The following is a 13,114-nucleotide window of genomic DNA, read 5'->3' as shown; positions in this document are numbered from 1 at the left end:
ACCAATGGCAAAGATTAAGCAGTCTGATGCTGGGGCTAGAGTACTGCACTTAAAACCAGAAAGACCTTTCTATACAAGTCTTACTAGCTGTGTGACCATCGACAAGCCTCTTAGTTGTTTTTTGTTAAATTTCATCATCTGTAAAATGGGGATGAATGATACCTCTAGTATCTAAATCCCAAGTTTGTCATGAGAAGCCAATGAGATCATTCATAGAAAGTGCTTTGCAAACTTCAAAGTTTTATTTAACTAACATCATTGTATGATGCAAAGGTTTGGTATGATACTAAACTCAGAGCTAGCAAACCAGAGTTCTAGGTCCCACTCTGTGAGAGACTTATGCTATGAGTGTGGCCAGATCACTTAAAGATTTCCATGCCTCTGTTTTCTTCAATGTTTTATAGACACTAATACTTATCCTACCTATATCACAGGGTTGTGAGAATCAAATGTGAATTAGATTTTGTAAGAGAATAGAATGAATGGAATAAAGGAAGGGGGGAGGGAGAGAGAAGGAAAGAGAGAGAAAGAAAAAAGAGAGAAAAGAAGGAAGAAAGGAGGGGGGAAAAAAAGCATTTATCAAGTGTTTACCACATTTTACACTGTGCTAAGTATCAACGATACAAATAGAAAAGTAAAACAACCCCTACTCTCATGGAGTTTATAGTCTAATAGTAGAGACAACATCTATAGGTTTCAGTTGCAAGTCAGATGGAAAGGGCCTATGGTCTATGGGTGCAGCAGCAAGATAGGTAGCAATGTATCATCTTGAGCATCATAAAGGTGGCATGTACTTATTATTAGGTGGTAGGATTTATTCTTGTTGTCTTTACTGTTTTCTGTCTTATTTCATCCCTGGCTCAATCCTCATCTTAACGAACAAGTTCCTGCTCTAATCATCCTCTCCTGAGTTCCACTGCAGCAAAGGATTTTGGTTCCACTGAAGTATCTTTGATGCTATTTCACATGCTCCAGTGGGGAATGAAGAAAGTGGAAAGTCTTCAAAATCTTGATATATGTTCTTCTGTGATTCCTTGTACAGGAGACCTGTGAATCAATCCTCAACTGTGCTTTAGAAGAAGTGAAGAGATGTTACAACACAAGCAAAGCAGAACAGAGGTTCTTTGGCATCCGTCTTCCTTCTCAGATGCCATCTTCCACCATGGAAGCTGCAGGTCCAGATATTGGGCTGGTGATTGATGGGAAGACTTTAAATGTCATTTTCCAAGGGAATCTGGAAAAGAAGTTTCTTGAGTTGACCAAATATTGCCGCTCAGTCCTGTGTTGTCGTTCTACTCCACTCCAGAAGAGTATGGTAGTCAAGCTGGTGCGGGACCAGTTGAAAGTAATGACTCTGTCCATAGGTAATTACCATGTCAAGGAATGGGAATGATGGGATCCACCTGGTCAGGCAGGGGTCAGGATCAGAATGAAAGTTGGCAGTTGGTTTGAGGATCAGTAGGATAGAGTCAATGGACAGCTAGGTGGTACAGCGGATTATGCACTGGACCTGGAGTAAGGAAGATTCATGTTCATGAGTTCAAGTCTAGCCTCAGATACTTACTGGCTGTGTGACCTTGGGCTAGTCACTTAACTCTGTTTGCCTCAGTTTCCTCATCTGTAAAATGAGCTGGAGAAGGAAATGGTAAACCACTCCAGTGTCTTTGCTGAGAAAACCCCAAATGGGACTTAGAAAGTCAGACACAACTGAAATGACTGAACCGTAACGAGGATGGTCTCCAAGTCACAATAGGACCAAAGATCAGAAACAAACCAAGACTTTGATTGCCAAGAGATCAAAGCAGAGCCCAAGAAGTCTGTGGTTTGTAGTCAAAATAAGTCAGTGTTTTAAGAAATCGTTGTTAGAATGAAGTAACCAGGTCTCAAGAGTTAAGGCAGACAAGGACCAGGAATCCAGGAAGTGCAGGTAAAGCAGAGAGATTATCAATAATAGAGGCACAAAAGGGAAACTGATATTCAAGCAGGTTTTTCCCTCTGGCCTCCTACATTTCAAAACTAAACTTAGTGACATAAAAAAACATAAAAAATAAAATAAAAGATATATGTAGTTTTTATTCCATTTGATTTCCTACTGAGTATGAGTAGCCCTAGACTAGAAGGTGTGCTCTGACCCTAATTAACATACTGGGATACAATGAAAAGCTGGCATTAGTGTCAGAAGTTCTCAGCTCAAATTCTACCACTGTTTATTGCATGTATATAAGTCTCTGAGATGCAGCTTCCTTAATTGTAAAGAGACTAGACTAGCTACCATTGAAGGTCCTTTCAGCCAGTAAAGAAATATTGATTAACCATCTACTATGCCAGGCACTGTGCTAAGCACCAGACATACTAAGAAAAACAAAAGATAGTCCCTGCTCTAAAAGAACTGACAACATAGGTTATGATCTCAGTAAGAGAAGCAGAATAACAGCAATGTCCTTACAGATAAAGTCATTATCTTTTGCCTTCTCTATCTCTAGTCCTTATCTGTGATTTTGGAGCATGAAATCTGGGGAAAATTTCAATACACTTTTCACAAGATCCCCATTATTAATTGCATCTCATCTAAGTATTCAGCATAAGGCAATAGCAAAGCTGCATAGAGTTTACAAGAGAACAAACCCATGGTGAGAGCAGCTCATTTGGATCCAGAATTCCCCTCCACTGAGCTTCAGTCTCCTACTCACCACAAAAATATCACGGAGCTCATTTTTTAGGGTCAGAGATGTATTGTCATCCCATAGCAACAGAAACAAAGCCGGCTCAGGAGGGAAACTGCATCAGTACCTCACCTCCACTCTCCTAGGCTTCCTAATGGAAGAGGTTAAAGGCTGAGACGGTTCTGACATGGGGAAAATTTAAATTATTCATTTCCACGTTATGTTTAAAAAAAACTAATTATGGGAAGAATAAAGGCAGACACAGATGACACGCTTCTTTTCTGAGATCAATAAATTTGTTTCAAAACAATTATGGGAAGATTTTTTTTCTCTCCTAGAGTTCAGCATTCTCTATGGTGAATAATATTAATTTAATTGCAGCCTATTACTGAGAAGCAGCTGTAAAAGATAAATAAATAAATAAATAAAGTGGAAGCAATGCAGACTTAAATGAACTGCTAAAAGTGAATTCAGACTCAGGCTTTGGGGAAAAAAGGGATCTTCAGGGAAATAATATAGTGGTTGGTCTGTCTCTTATCTCATTGAAAGACCCCTTTCACTCAGCAGAAGAGGGTCCCATGTTATAGAAAACAAAGAGGTTAATGCCAGATATCCTAAAGCACCTTTGTTAATTTGTTTTACTTATTAAAGTTCGTTAAGTTCATTGAAACTAAAACTGTAGCCTCAGACAATTACTAGCTGTGTGACCCTGGACAGGTCACTTAACCATGATTGCCTCTAAAAAAACTAAACTAAATCTGCCCCAAACAAAACAATCAATCCTGTTTTCTAAGGTTCAATTCAATTCAACCAATATTTATTTTAACAACTATATATCAGGCACTGTTCTAGGTATTTAGCACACAGTCACATAATGACAAATTCTTAGAGGTAGAAGGGATTTCAAAGTCATAATCTCCCTCTTTTTTGAACACTCTGTCTCTTCATCTGACTCATAGTAGGCACCTATGATAAATTCTTGTTGATTGATCTATAATATGAGGAATTTGGACCATCTGCTCTCCAAGGTCCCTTTGAGTGATAAAATCCTATGAAATTGTCCCACAAAAAATTCTCAACAAGTGGTCACTCCAATTCTGCTAGAGGATGTCCAGTGAAGGAGAGCCAAATATCCCACACATACATGCCTACACCAAAGGGCTGCTTCTCTGAAACATCATCCCATGTTTCTTGTTCTTCTTCCTTGAGCCAAGAAAAATAAACCTAATTTCCCTTCTACATAACTGCCTTTCAGATGCTTGAGGTCAGCTATCACATTCCCTTTGATTTTCTTCCCCAAGCTAAACATCCTCAATTCCCTCTGTCAATGCTGCTATCAAATATAGCTTCCTGGTCCCTCACCATCTCAGGCTCCTTTGGATGTCTTACATTTTGCCAATTTCTACTTTGTCAATGTCCCTCTAAAATGCAGGCTCCTAGGTCTGATCACAATGCAAAAAATGAGAAATAACACAATCCCTGCCACCAAGGAGTTTACAATCTAGTGGGAAAGGATAATGTGGATACATAGAAATAACATGATGCAATGTAGAATGGGATGAGAGCAAAGCAGGAACCAAAGTGGGACAGGAAATATGAGGTATAGCTCATGTTTACCTGGGAGATCATGGAAGGTTATAAAGGAGGTGGCACCAGAACTATACCTTGAAGCAATAAAAAAGTTTCAGTAGACCTAGATCTAGACATGGGTAGCTAGGTGGCACAGTAGAAAGTGCTGGACTTAGAGTCAGGAAGACTCATCATCATGAGTTCAAATCTGGCCTCAGACACAGTTGTGTGACCCTGAGCAAGTCACTTATCCCTCGTTACCTCAATTTCCTCATCTGTAAAATGAAGAAGGAAATGGCAAACCCCTCCAGTATTTTTGCCAAGAAAACCCCAAATGGGTTCACAGAGACTAAAAATAACTAAACAAAAACAGATCTATGTGTGTCATACCAAGGGGAGAAAGGTTTAATCTGAGTGAATATATAGAGACAGAAAAATTGCAAAAAAAAAAGTAGCAAAAGAAAAGTCTCTAAGGTCCAATATTCTAGTGACATATTTCCCTTAAAGTTTCATTCAAAAAGGACTTAGCTAAGAGAGGAAAGTATGATAATCTAAAAAGAATTCAGCATCAGAAGTGATGGCTCATAATTCTAGTTCAAACTCTGCTATTATCTAGCCGTGTGACTTCAGGCAAGTCTCTTGGCCTCTTATTCCTCACTGATAAAATTCCACAAGTGTTAATCAGGCATTTATATTGTGCCATGCACCATGCTAGGTAATGGAGACAAAAAGATAACACTGAAGGAATAATTGCTAATTCCCTCGTTCCTTCTGATTCTATTTGCAGTCTGAGGCATCTGAAGCCAGTCTTTTGAAATTTCAGTTCTGAAATGTACACAAAACCACAGAAGCCCCATTTGTTACTCACTCTTCATCAGTCATTCCCCATCTGTTCTCAGGTGATGGTGCAAATGATGTGAGCATGATTCAAGCTGCTGATATTGGAATTGGGATATCTGGACAAGAAGGCATGCAGGTATTGCTATCATTCTCTTTTTTCCCTTACTCTTTAGATAGATATAGACATTATAGATGATAGATATAGATGTTAGATATAGACAGTTACCTAAGATTTGTAGGTGATTGGCTCTCAAGAAGAGGTACGGACCAACTCATTACTATTCACAAGTTGGTTGTCTTTCTGGCTTCTCCATGTTCCCTGTCCAGTGCCTAACCAGGTCCAAAGCCAGATATTTAGAGAACTGGCTGTACGATCAATATGTGTGTTGCATTACAAAACCAAGCCTTCATTACAAAGTTAAATTTAAACTAGTAGTTCTATGATCTGTCAGTTTCACTTGGCTTAATCCTCCATCTCTATAACTTCTACTCATGTTCCAAGTTTTTCATGTAATCCATTAAAAAAAACTACAAGAGCTATGCTCTGTCAATATATTTGAAAATCTGTATCAGCCACAATTTTTTTTCCAAAATGATATCCAGAATCACAAATTAACTTGTGATGCTAGAAAGGTAGTTTTGAAACTATTTGTCTAATTTGATCAAAATCCACCCTTTGGAAATTATCATGAGACAAACCTAAGAGGAATGAAAAACTGTTCATCCCAATTGTAACTGGTGGCTTGGTCCTCCATCTCACCAAAAATGAGGTGGGAAGTGGTTTGTATGTCCAAACAAAAGAGATTCCAAAGCAAATTATTCCAATTATCATGTAGTGGCGATGACTCTTTCAACCTCTATTCTTTAGAGAAACAAGAGTGAGATTTCTCCCTCCTGGGTAATTTCTTTGGGACTGGGAACCATTTGGGGCAGGATAGGTCAAGCAGTAAAGTTTGAATGAAAGACTTTTTGGCTCTCATTTTTCAGGCTGTGATGTCCAGTGATTTTGCCATCTCTAGATTCAAGCACCTCAAGAAGCTACTGCTCGTACATGGCCACTGGTGCTATTCACGTTTGGCAAGGATGGTTGTTTACTACTTCTATAAAAATGTGGTAAGTGGTTCCTTAGGTGTGTGTGTGTGAGTGTGTGTGTGTGTGTGTGTGTGTGTGTGTGTGTGTGTGTGTGTGGACTCTGCCCCTGCCCATCAAGCCTTTGCTGTGGGCCAGGAGAGCCCTCATCATAGAAGTCAAAAACCAGAGTATGTTCACTGTGACTAATGGAGAAACAGAAGACCAGCCTGTATCAGTATTCCCCTCTCCAGCCTTCCAGTGCCAATGGCTTAAAGCACTGAAGGCCGTTGGTAAAATACGAATCGGTCACCTGGGAGGGATAAGTTATTAGCCAATTGGTGCCCTTTTATCACATTTATAGAGAGTAAGGGCATAAAGAATGTGAGACAAAGGACAGGTAAGTTTTGATGTGCAGATGAGTGCTAGCAAAGATCTAGAAAACTGGAGTTTTATCAGGTAGGTCACTAAGGAAGGATGTCTTATAGGTCCAGGACAAGGTGTGGGCCCTGAGAACTGCTGAAAAGGTATCAAAAGTGTGTGTAAGAGGATGAGAGAGGGATAAATGTGGCTTTGAATGTACTTATTTTGGGAATTTTTTCCCTCCCTTCACCAAATGACATGCCATGGAACTCAGGCAAGACAAGTCACCCCTGAGTGACAAAACAGGTCCCTCTGCACTTGTCAGAGGGTCTTCAAATAGAGCCACAGGAGGACTTTTCAAGTATCTCTTACAGCTCCCTCATTTTACACATGAGGAAACTGAGGCAGAGAAAAGTAAAGTTCCCATGAGCTACCTCACATAGGACAACAATCAGAATGTTACTAAGAATGTTAGTGGTGGTAAAACTCATTTCCTTCAAGGTGACCATTTCCTTTTCCTCTACTTTGTTATGCTACTCTGGTTTTCCACTTAACAACATCGCACACATTAGTAAGGAGTGTATAACTTTAATATGGACTTAACCTCAAGTCATCCAGTATCAAATAGGCCAATGCAAGGGATAACATAATGATGATGATGAAGATGATAATGAATAGGTAGCATTTTATAGGCACTTTCAAGTTTGCAAAGCCCTTTATGTGTTATCTCATTTGATCAACAACAATTCTTTGAGTTAGGTGCTATTATTATCCCTGTTTTTAAAGATAAGGGAAAGACTATGAGAGTTCAAATAATTTGTCAAGCTAATAATTGCCTGGAATAAGATTTGAATTCAGGTCTTTCTGACACCAAATGCAGAACGCTTATCATCTGTACTACCCAACTACCCACTGACACTCAGCCACCTATCACTATTGTATGTAGCCAGCACTCTTCCTGTTTGTTTTCTGAGAAACTGAGAGGAACTGGATTTGGGGAACTGGAAGAAAAAGAAATGACTGAAACAGAAAACAAAGAGAAAAAAGAGAAGAGAATAGAACTCCCAAGGAAGATTCAGATTTTTAACTTTTGATGGGACAAGTTGCCTACTAGGCTAGAAAGCAGAAGACTAAGCCATTCTGACCAGTCTAGAATTTCTGGATCCCTTCACTTATCCAGAATTCAAAATGAAAATGAGCTTTAGATGGGCAAACTAAGGCCCAGAGATACCAAATGATTTGCAAGAGGTCATGTGTCAAGTAGGTCACAGGCCTGAGACCCTGGCCAACTGAATCACAGTTCAGTTGTCTGTCCACTACAAGTCTCTGCCTCAGCTGAATGGAGCAAACTGTCCTTGAGCAAGTAATACTACCTGTGCATCTTGGTTTCTTCTATAAAATGAGGATTATGCTACTTCCTTTGTGTGCCCCCAAAGAAAGAGTGAGAGGGCCAAATTGGATAATGTGCATGGAAGCATTTTGAAAAGTATAAATGTCCTTGAAAATGTGAAAAATCATTTTACAACAACCATTTGTCCGTGAAAATGTTTGCCTGCTGTATTTCTGAGGACCAAAAAGCTCAAAATAAGATATGAGTTATCAGCACTAAGGAGAGACAGACTTGATGTGGTACTGAGGCCTTCTAGGAGATTCTGGGACTATAGTTAGAAACTCTTGATTAAAAAAACAAGTGGCAAGAGTCAGAATATTGCTGTGCCAAAGAGGGCACAAATGCCTGGGTTAGTGCTTTTCATTATCTAGTTCAAGGACCTTAGAATAATCCCCCAGTGCCTCCAAATATAATCTGATTCCTGTTTGCATAAGGAAAAAAGGATGATTAGAACCAGGGGAATGGAAGACAGGCACATTAGACAAGTGGCATCTCAAAAGCCCAAATTTTTATCTTTTGCTCCATTTTCTGGGTCCTGCTGGCAGTTGCTGTCACCATCAGCACTCAAATACAGCAAGCATATCTGCTCAAAGTTTAATGTATATGTAAATGAGTAGCAGTGAAAAGAATAATGCAAATTGGATAAACTGGATAGTAATTGCGTTTCAGCAAGTCAGTGCAAACAAGTCATTCCATTTGACTCAAAATTCACTTTAAGCATGAAAGATTGTTTACTTAGAATTCAGTGTCCATGTTTAAAAAATATATATTTAAAAAGTCATCTTTCTGAATAAGTCTATGACTTTTCAACATTAAATTCTAATATGGAAAAAAAAAAAGAAACTTTTCCTGGATGAGTGTGCTTTCAACGCTTATGTGATATTTATTTCCTGCCTGATGTAGCATTCTAACTGGGTGACACTGATGCGGCATTATCTCCCCCTTGCAATTAGAGGGTGGAGAACTATGACTTCCACATCCGCAACTCATTTCATCAGGGATTAAAAACCTGGGGCTTAGAAGTTTGAACAATGAATTAATTACAGCTGCTGCAGTTTCTCAGAGGAAACAGACCAGGCAGAAATTGAAGCAATGCCGTCACCAGATCTAAAGCATTTCTCAGAAGGTGAAAAAACTCTGCAAAAGGTGGGGAAACAACAGATCCTGAACTGTTCTGAGGAAACTGCAAAAAATAAAATAAGTATTCTTCCGGTGTCGCAAGCTAGCTGAAGGATATAATTCTTCCTCCACTGATTCATAAAGGTCTGGATCTAAGATCAAGCAAATCCTTCAATAATTTTTTGGTACCTACTATGTGCCCAGCACATAGTTTACTAAATTGTGGCAGTGGACAGAACACCAGGTCTGGAGTCAGGAAGAATCAAGTTTAAATCCAGCCTCAGACACTTACCAGTGTTATCAACCCAGGCAATCACTTAACCCTGTTTGCCTTAGTTTCTTCCTCTTTAAAATGAGCTGGAGAAGGAAATGGCAAAGCACTCCAGTGTCTTTGCCAAGAAAACCCCCAATGGGGTCATGAAGAATTAGACACGACTGAAACAACTAAACAACCACAAAATGTGCCCAGACCTTTGCTAGGAGAGGAAAGATATGGGACCACAGATTTAGAGCTGGAAAGGATTTTGGAAGCCATCAAGGCAAATTCTCTCCTTTTACAGATGAGGAAATTGAGACACAGACAGGTTAATCAATTTGCCCAAGTCTTCCTAACTCTAAGTCCAGACTCCTAGCCACTATACCATATTGCTTCTCTTCTGTAAGAAAAGAAAAAAAAAAAGAAAACCTCAGTCACTTTCTCATTCAGGGGGAAAAATATGTTGGTGGGGTGGGAGCAAGGAGATGTTGATCATATGACCACCTTCAGGGAATTTAAGGGGAGTTTCTGTCTGAAACATTGATTGTGGCATGATAGATGCAGAGCTGATCTCATATCCCCGAAGACCTGGGTTCAAACCTCCCTCTTGACACATATTGGCTATGTGACCCTGGACAAATCACCACCTCTCAAGGTTCTAGGCAACTCTTTGAGACTGTAAGTCTACCAACCTGCATTGGTAGAGGGAATTTCCTTATCTGGAAATTCCCTCTACCAATGAAATCATAAATCTAGTCCCCTAGGCCTATGTGCATCCCCATCCCTATCCTCCCTGTAGAGTGTGAACAAGAGTTCTGGTCTCTTGTTAAAAAGGAATAGATAACTCATGCTTAATTTAATAGATTGGACTGCCCCAAGATCAATCAATCAGTAAGCATTTAGTGTGTGTATACTCTGTGCCATGCACTACACTAAAACCAAAATGAAATGTTCACTTCCCTCAAGGACCTAACATTCCATTGGGAAGATGAGTTTTGCTTGGTGCCTCCAACAGAATGGGTTTCAATGACTGGGGATGTCCTTAAGAAAAATGAGTTGGCTCCAATTTTTTGGAGGATATACTCAGCTGAGAAAAGAAGTTCTGGTCTATAATAGTGAGCAGACAGACCTTCCTTTTCAATACTTCCAAAATTTTCCCTCTCTTTTTTTTTCCCTAGAGAGAAAAATGGAAGTAGGGGGAGCAAGAGTTTGGAGAGCAAATAACATATTTTTCAAATATCTCCTATTCAAAGGCATTATGCTAAGTATTGCCTAGTTTCTTACATTTGCATAGAACTTAGTTTTCAAAGTGTCTCTATATACATAAGATCACTTGATCTCAGAACTCAGTGAAGAAGACAGAGCAGGTATTCATTTTTTTTTTTATTTTTAGTTTTCAACATTTCAGTTCCACAAGCTTTTAAGTTTTAAATTTTCTCCACCTTCCTTCCCTGCTTGCCACCCCCAAGATGGCATGCAATCTGATATAGGCTCTACATATACATTCATATTAAACATATTTTCACATTAGTCATGTTGCAAAGAAGAATTAGAAGCCATGGGATGAACCACAAGAAGGAAGAAACAAAACAAAAAAAAAGAGAGCAAATAGTATGCTTTGATCTGCATTCAGACTCAGTAGTTCTTTCTCTGGATGTGAACAGCTTTTTCCATCATGAGTTTTGGAGTTGTCTTAGGTCCTTGCATTGCTGAGAAGAGCTAAGTCTATCGAAGTCCGTCATCGCACAAAGTGGCTGTAACTGTGTACGATGTTCTGCTGGTTCTGCTTCCCTCACTCAGCATCAGTTCATATACATCTTTCCAGGTTTTTCTGAAGTCCACCAAGAGCAGGTATATATTAAGTAGGCAGCTTAAGCATAGTCAACACTAGTGTTGGTTATCAGAAGACCTGGGATCAAACCCCAGCTTCCCAAATCACACTGGCGTTGGGAAAACCATGTCATTGTCTTGGGCCATTTGTCCTTTGATCAGTGAAATAGCCAAAGTGATCTCTTCTCAGCTCAAATATAGTAGGATTCTATTATACCTGTTTTGCAGATGAGAAAACTAAAATAGCATGGTGTCAGGGATAAAAAGTCAGCCTTTAAATCAGGACAACCCAGTTTTGAGTCCTGCCTTTGACATAAAGACAAGTCACTTAACCTCTTTGTGCCCTAGACAAACCTCAAAGAGCATATTTGGCAAATGAGCTGCTAATTTGCATTGGTGAGGGGAGTTTCCACAGTAGGAATTTTTCCTTATTCTGTATCTCGTAAAGGTTAAATGAATTGTCCAGTATCATGTGCCTAGTAACTGGGAGGACTGTAACTAGAAACCAGATTTTCTAACTCCTAGTCCAGTCCATGAAGTAAGTCTCAATTCCACTTCTAAGCAGCTGTATGCCTAAGACTATCTTTAGAGACAGATGGAGTTTCCTCCTTCTGTAAGTATTCTGTAAGTATTCTCCTTCTCTTGGAAATGAATCCTAAGAGAGAAATGCCTAGGATTTGCCAGGAAGACATGGGGACAGGAAGGAGACTATAGATAGGGAATGGACCTATGATTTTGCTGGTACCAGGAACTCTCAACTCCTTCTACCAGTGCAAGCCAGTACTTTATCTACAATGATGGTCTTCCAGAGTTACCTATAGCATTGAAGGGTATGGTGATTTGCCCAGTCACACACAAGCAATATGTATCAGAGGTAGGATTTGAAACTCGGTCTTCCTGGCTCCAAAGTTGTCTATCCATTATGGCATGCTGTTTTTAAATTAATAATGATAATAATAAATAATTCACTTTGCAGCTTTATCAAATGTGTTCCCTGGAACAGCTATTGTAGGTAGGGAAATAAGTATTATTATAATTACCATTTTACAGATAAGATAACTAAGCTACCTGGTACCATGGATAGAACACTAGACCTGGAGCCAGAAAGACCCAAGTTCAAATCCAGCCTTAGATATTTACTAGCTGTGACCCTGGACAAGTCACAACCTCTGTCTACCTCAATTTTCTCTACTTCGTAGGCTGGCTGTGAAAATCAAATGAAATAATTGGTTAGCACTTAGCACAGTGCCTAGCACATAGGTGCTTAATAAATGTGTATTCCTTTCTCAGCCAACTGATATATGTCCTATCTACCTCAATGCTATGTTAAAAGGAAAGCCTGAAATCACATATGAAGGGAAAAGAAGAATTTAAAAGCAAAATAGGTAGGCAGATAGATCAAATAAATTTACTGAGGTTCTTTCTTTCTTAACTCTTAAGAACAGCATATTGAGTGCTTTGCAGATCTGTAGAGTGCTATATCAGATTCTTCACAGCATCATTAGGCCCCTGCCTTCCAAGAAACACTTCAGAGAGGAGAGTAGATGAAGAAAGATTCTCCTCCAAGTAGCCTAGCTGGGAAGATGCATCAGGAGGCAGACCAGCCTGGTATGCAACACCCAGTGAGGAAAATAGTGCTCTCTTTGAGCAAAAGCAACAAGCAGAGAATGGGGTAAAATAGACAAGGAAGAAAACAGCAACCAGTTCAGGTTTTCAGACCTAGGTTTTAAAACTAAAATAAATGAATGAATGAAGGAATGAATGAATGAATGAATGAATGAATGAATGAACAAATGAACATACAAATAAATAAATAAATAAACTGCAGGAGATCATATCCCCTGAGTAAAAAGGACAGGGCTTCATGGCCATGCTTTTACCCAAAAGCAGTAACCTATGAAGCAACAGCATCTTAGAAGACAGAGAATAAGAAGGAAAAAGCAATCTTGGAAAGGTTATTGGCCTGAAACTTAAGACTTCTGCTCCAGGCTTTGCCACTAACCTACAGAGTGACAA

The 13,114-nt window shown here is 39.4% G+C and overlaps 1 protein-coding gene across 3 annotated transcripts in view; it reads left to right on the top strand.

Moving 5' to 3' along the window:
* ATP10B (ATPase phospholipid transporting 10B (putative)) overlaps positions 1-13,114 on the top strand; it is a 316,520-nt gene that overhangs the window by 286,320 nt on the left and 17,086 nt on the right. For all 3 annotated transcript variants that reach the window (XM_072630895.1, XM_072630894.1, XM_072630896.1), the window contains 3 exons: positions 1,043-1,364; positions 5,132-5,208; positions 6,060-6,185. In XM_072630895.1, the coding sequence (XP_072486996.1) occupies positions 1,043-1,364; positions 5,132-5,208; positions 6,060-6,185 (525 nt within the window). The remainder of the gene's footprint in view (positions 1-1,042; positions 1,365-5,131; positions 5,209-6,059; positions 6,186-13,114) is intronic.

The sequence above is a fragment of the Notamacropus eugenii genome, chromosome 1 (assembly GCF_028372415.1).
Source record: "Notamacropus eugenii isolate mMacEug1 chromosome 1, mMacEug1.pri_v2, whole genome shotgun sequence".
Taxonomy (NCBI): domain Eukaryota; kingdom Metazoa; phylum Chordata; class Mammalia; order Diprotodontia; family Macropodidae; genus Notamacropus; species Notamacropus eugenii.
The sequence above is the reverse complement of the archived record's forward strand: the minus strand, read 5'-3'. Positions and strand labels throughout refer to the sequence as shown.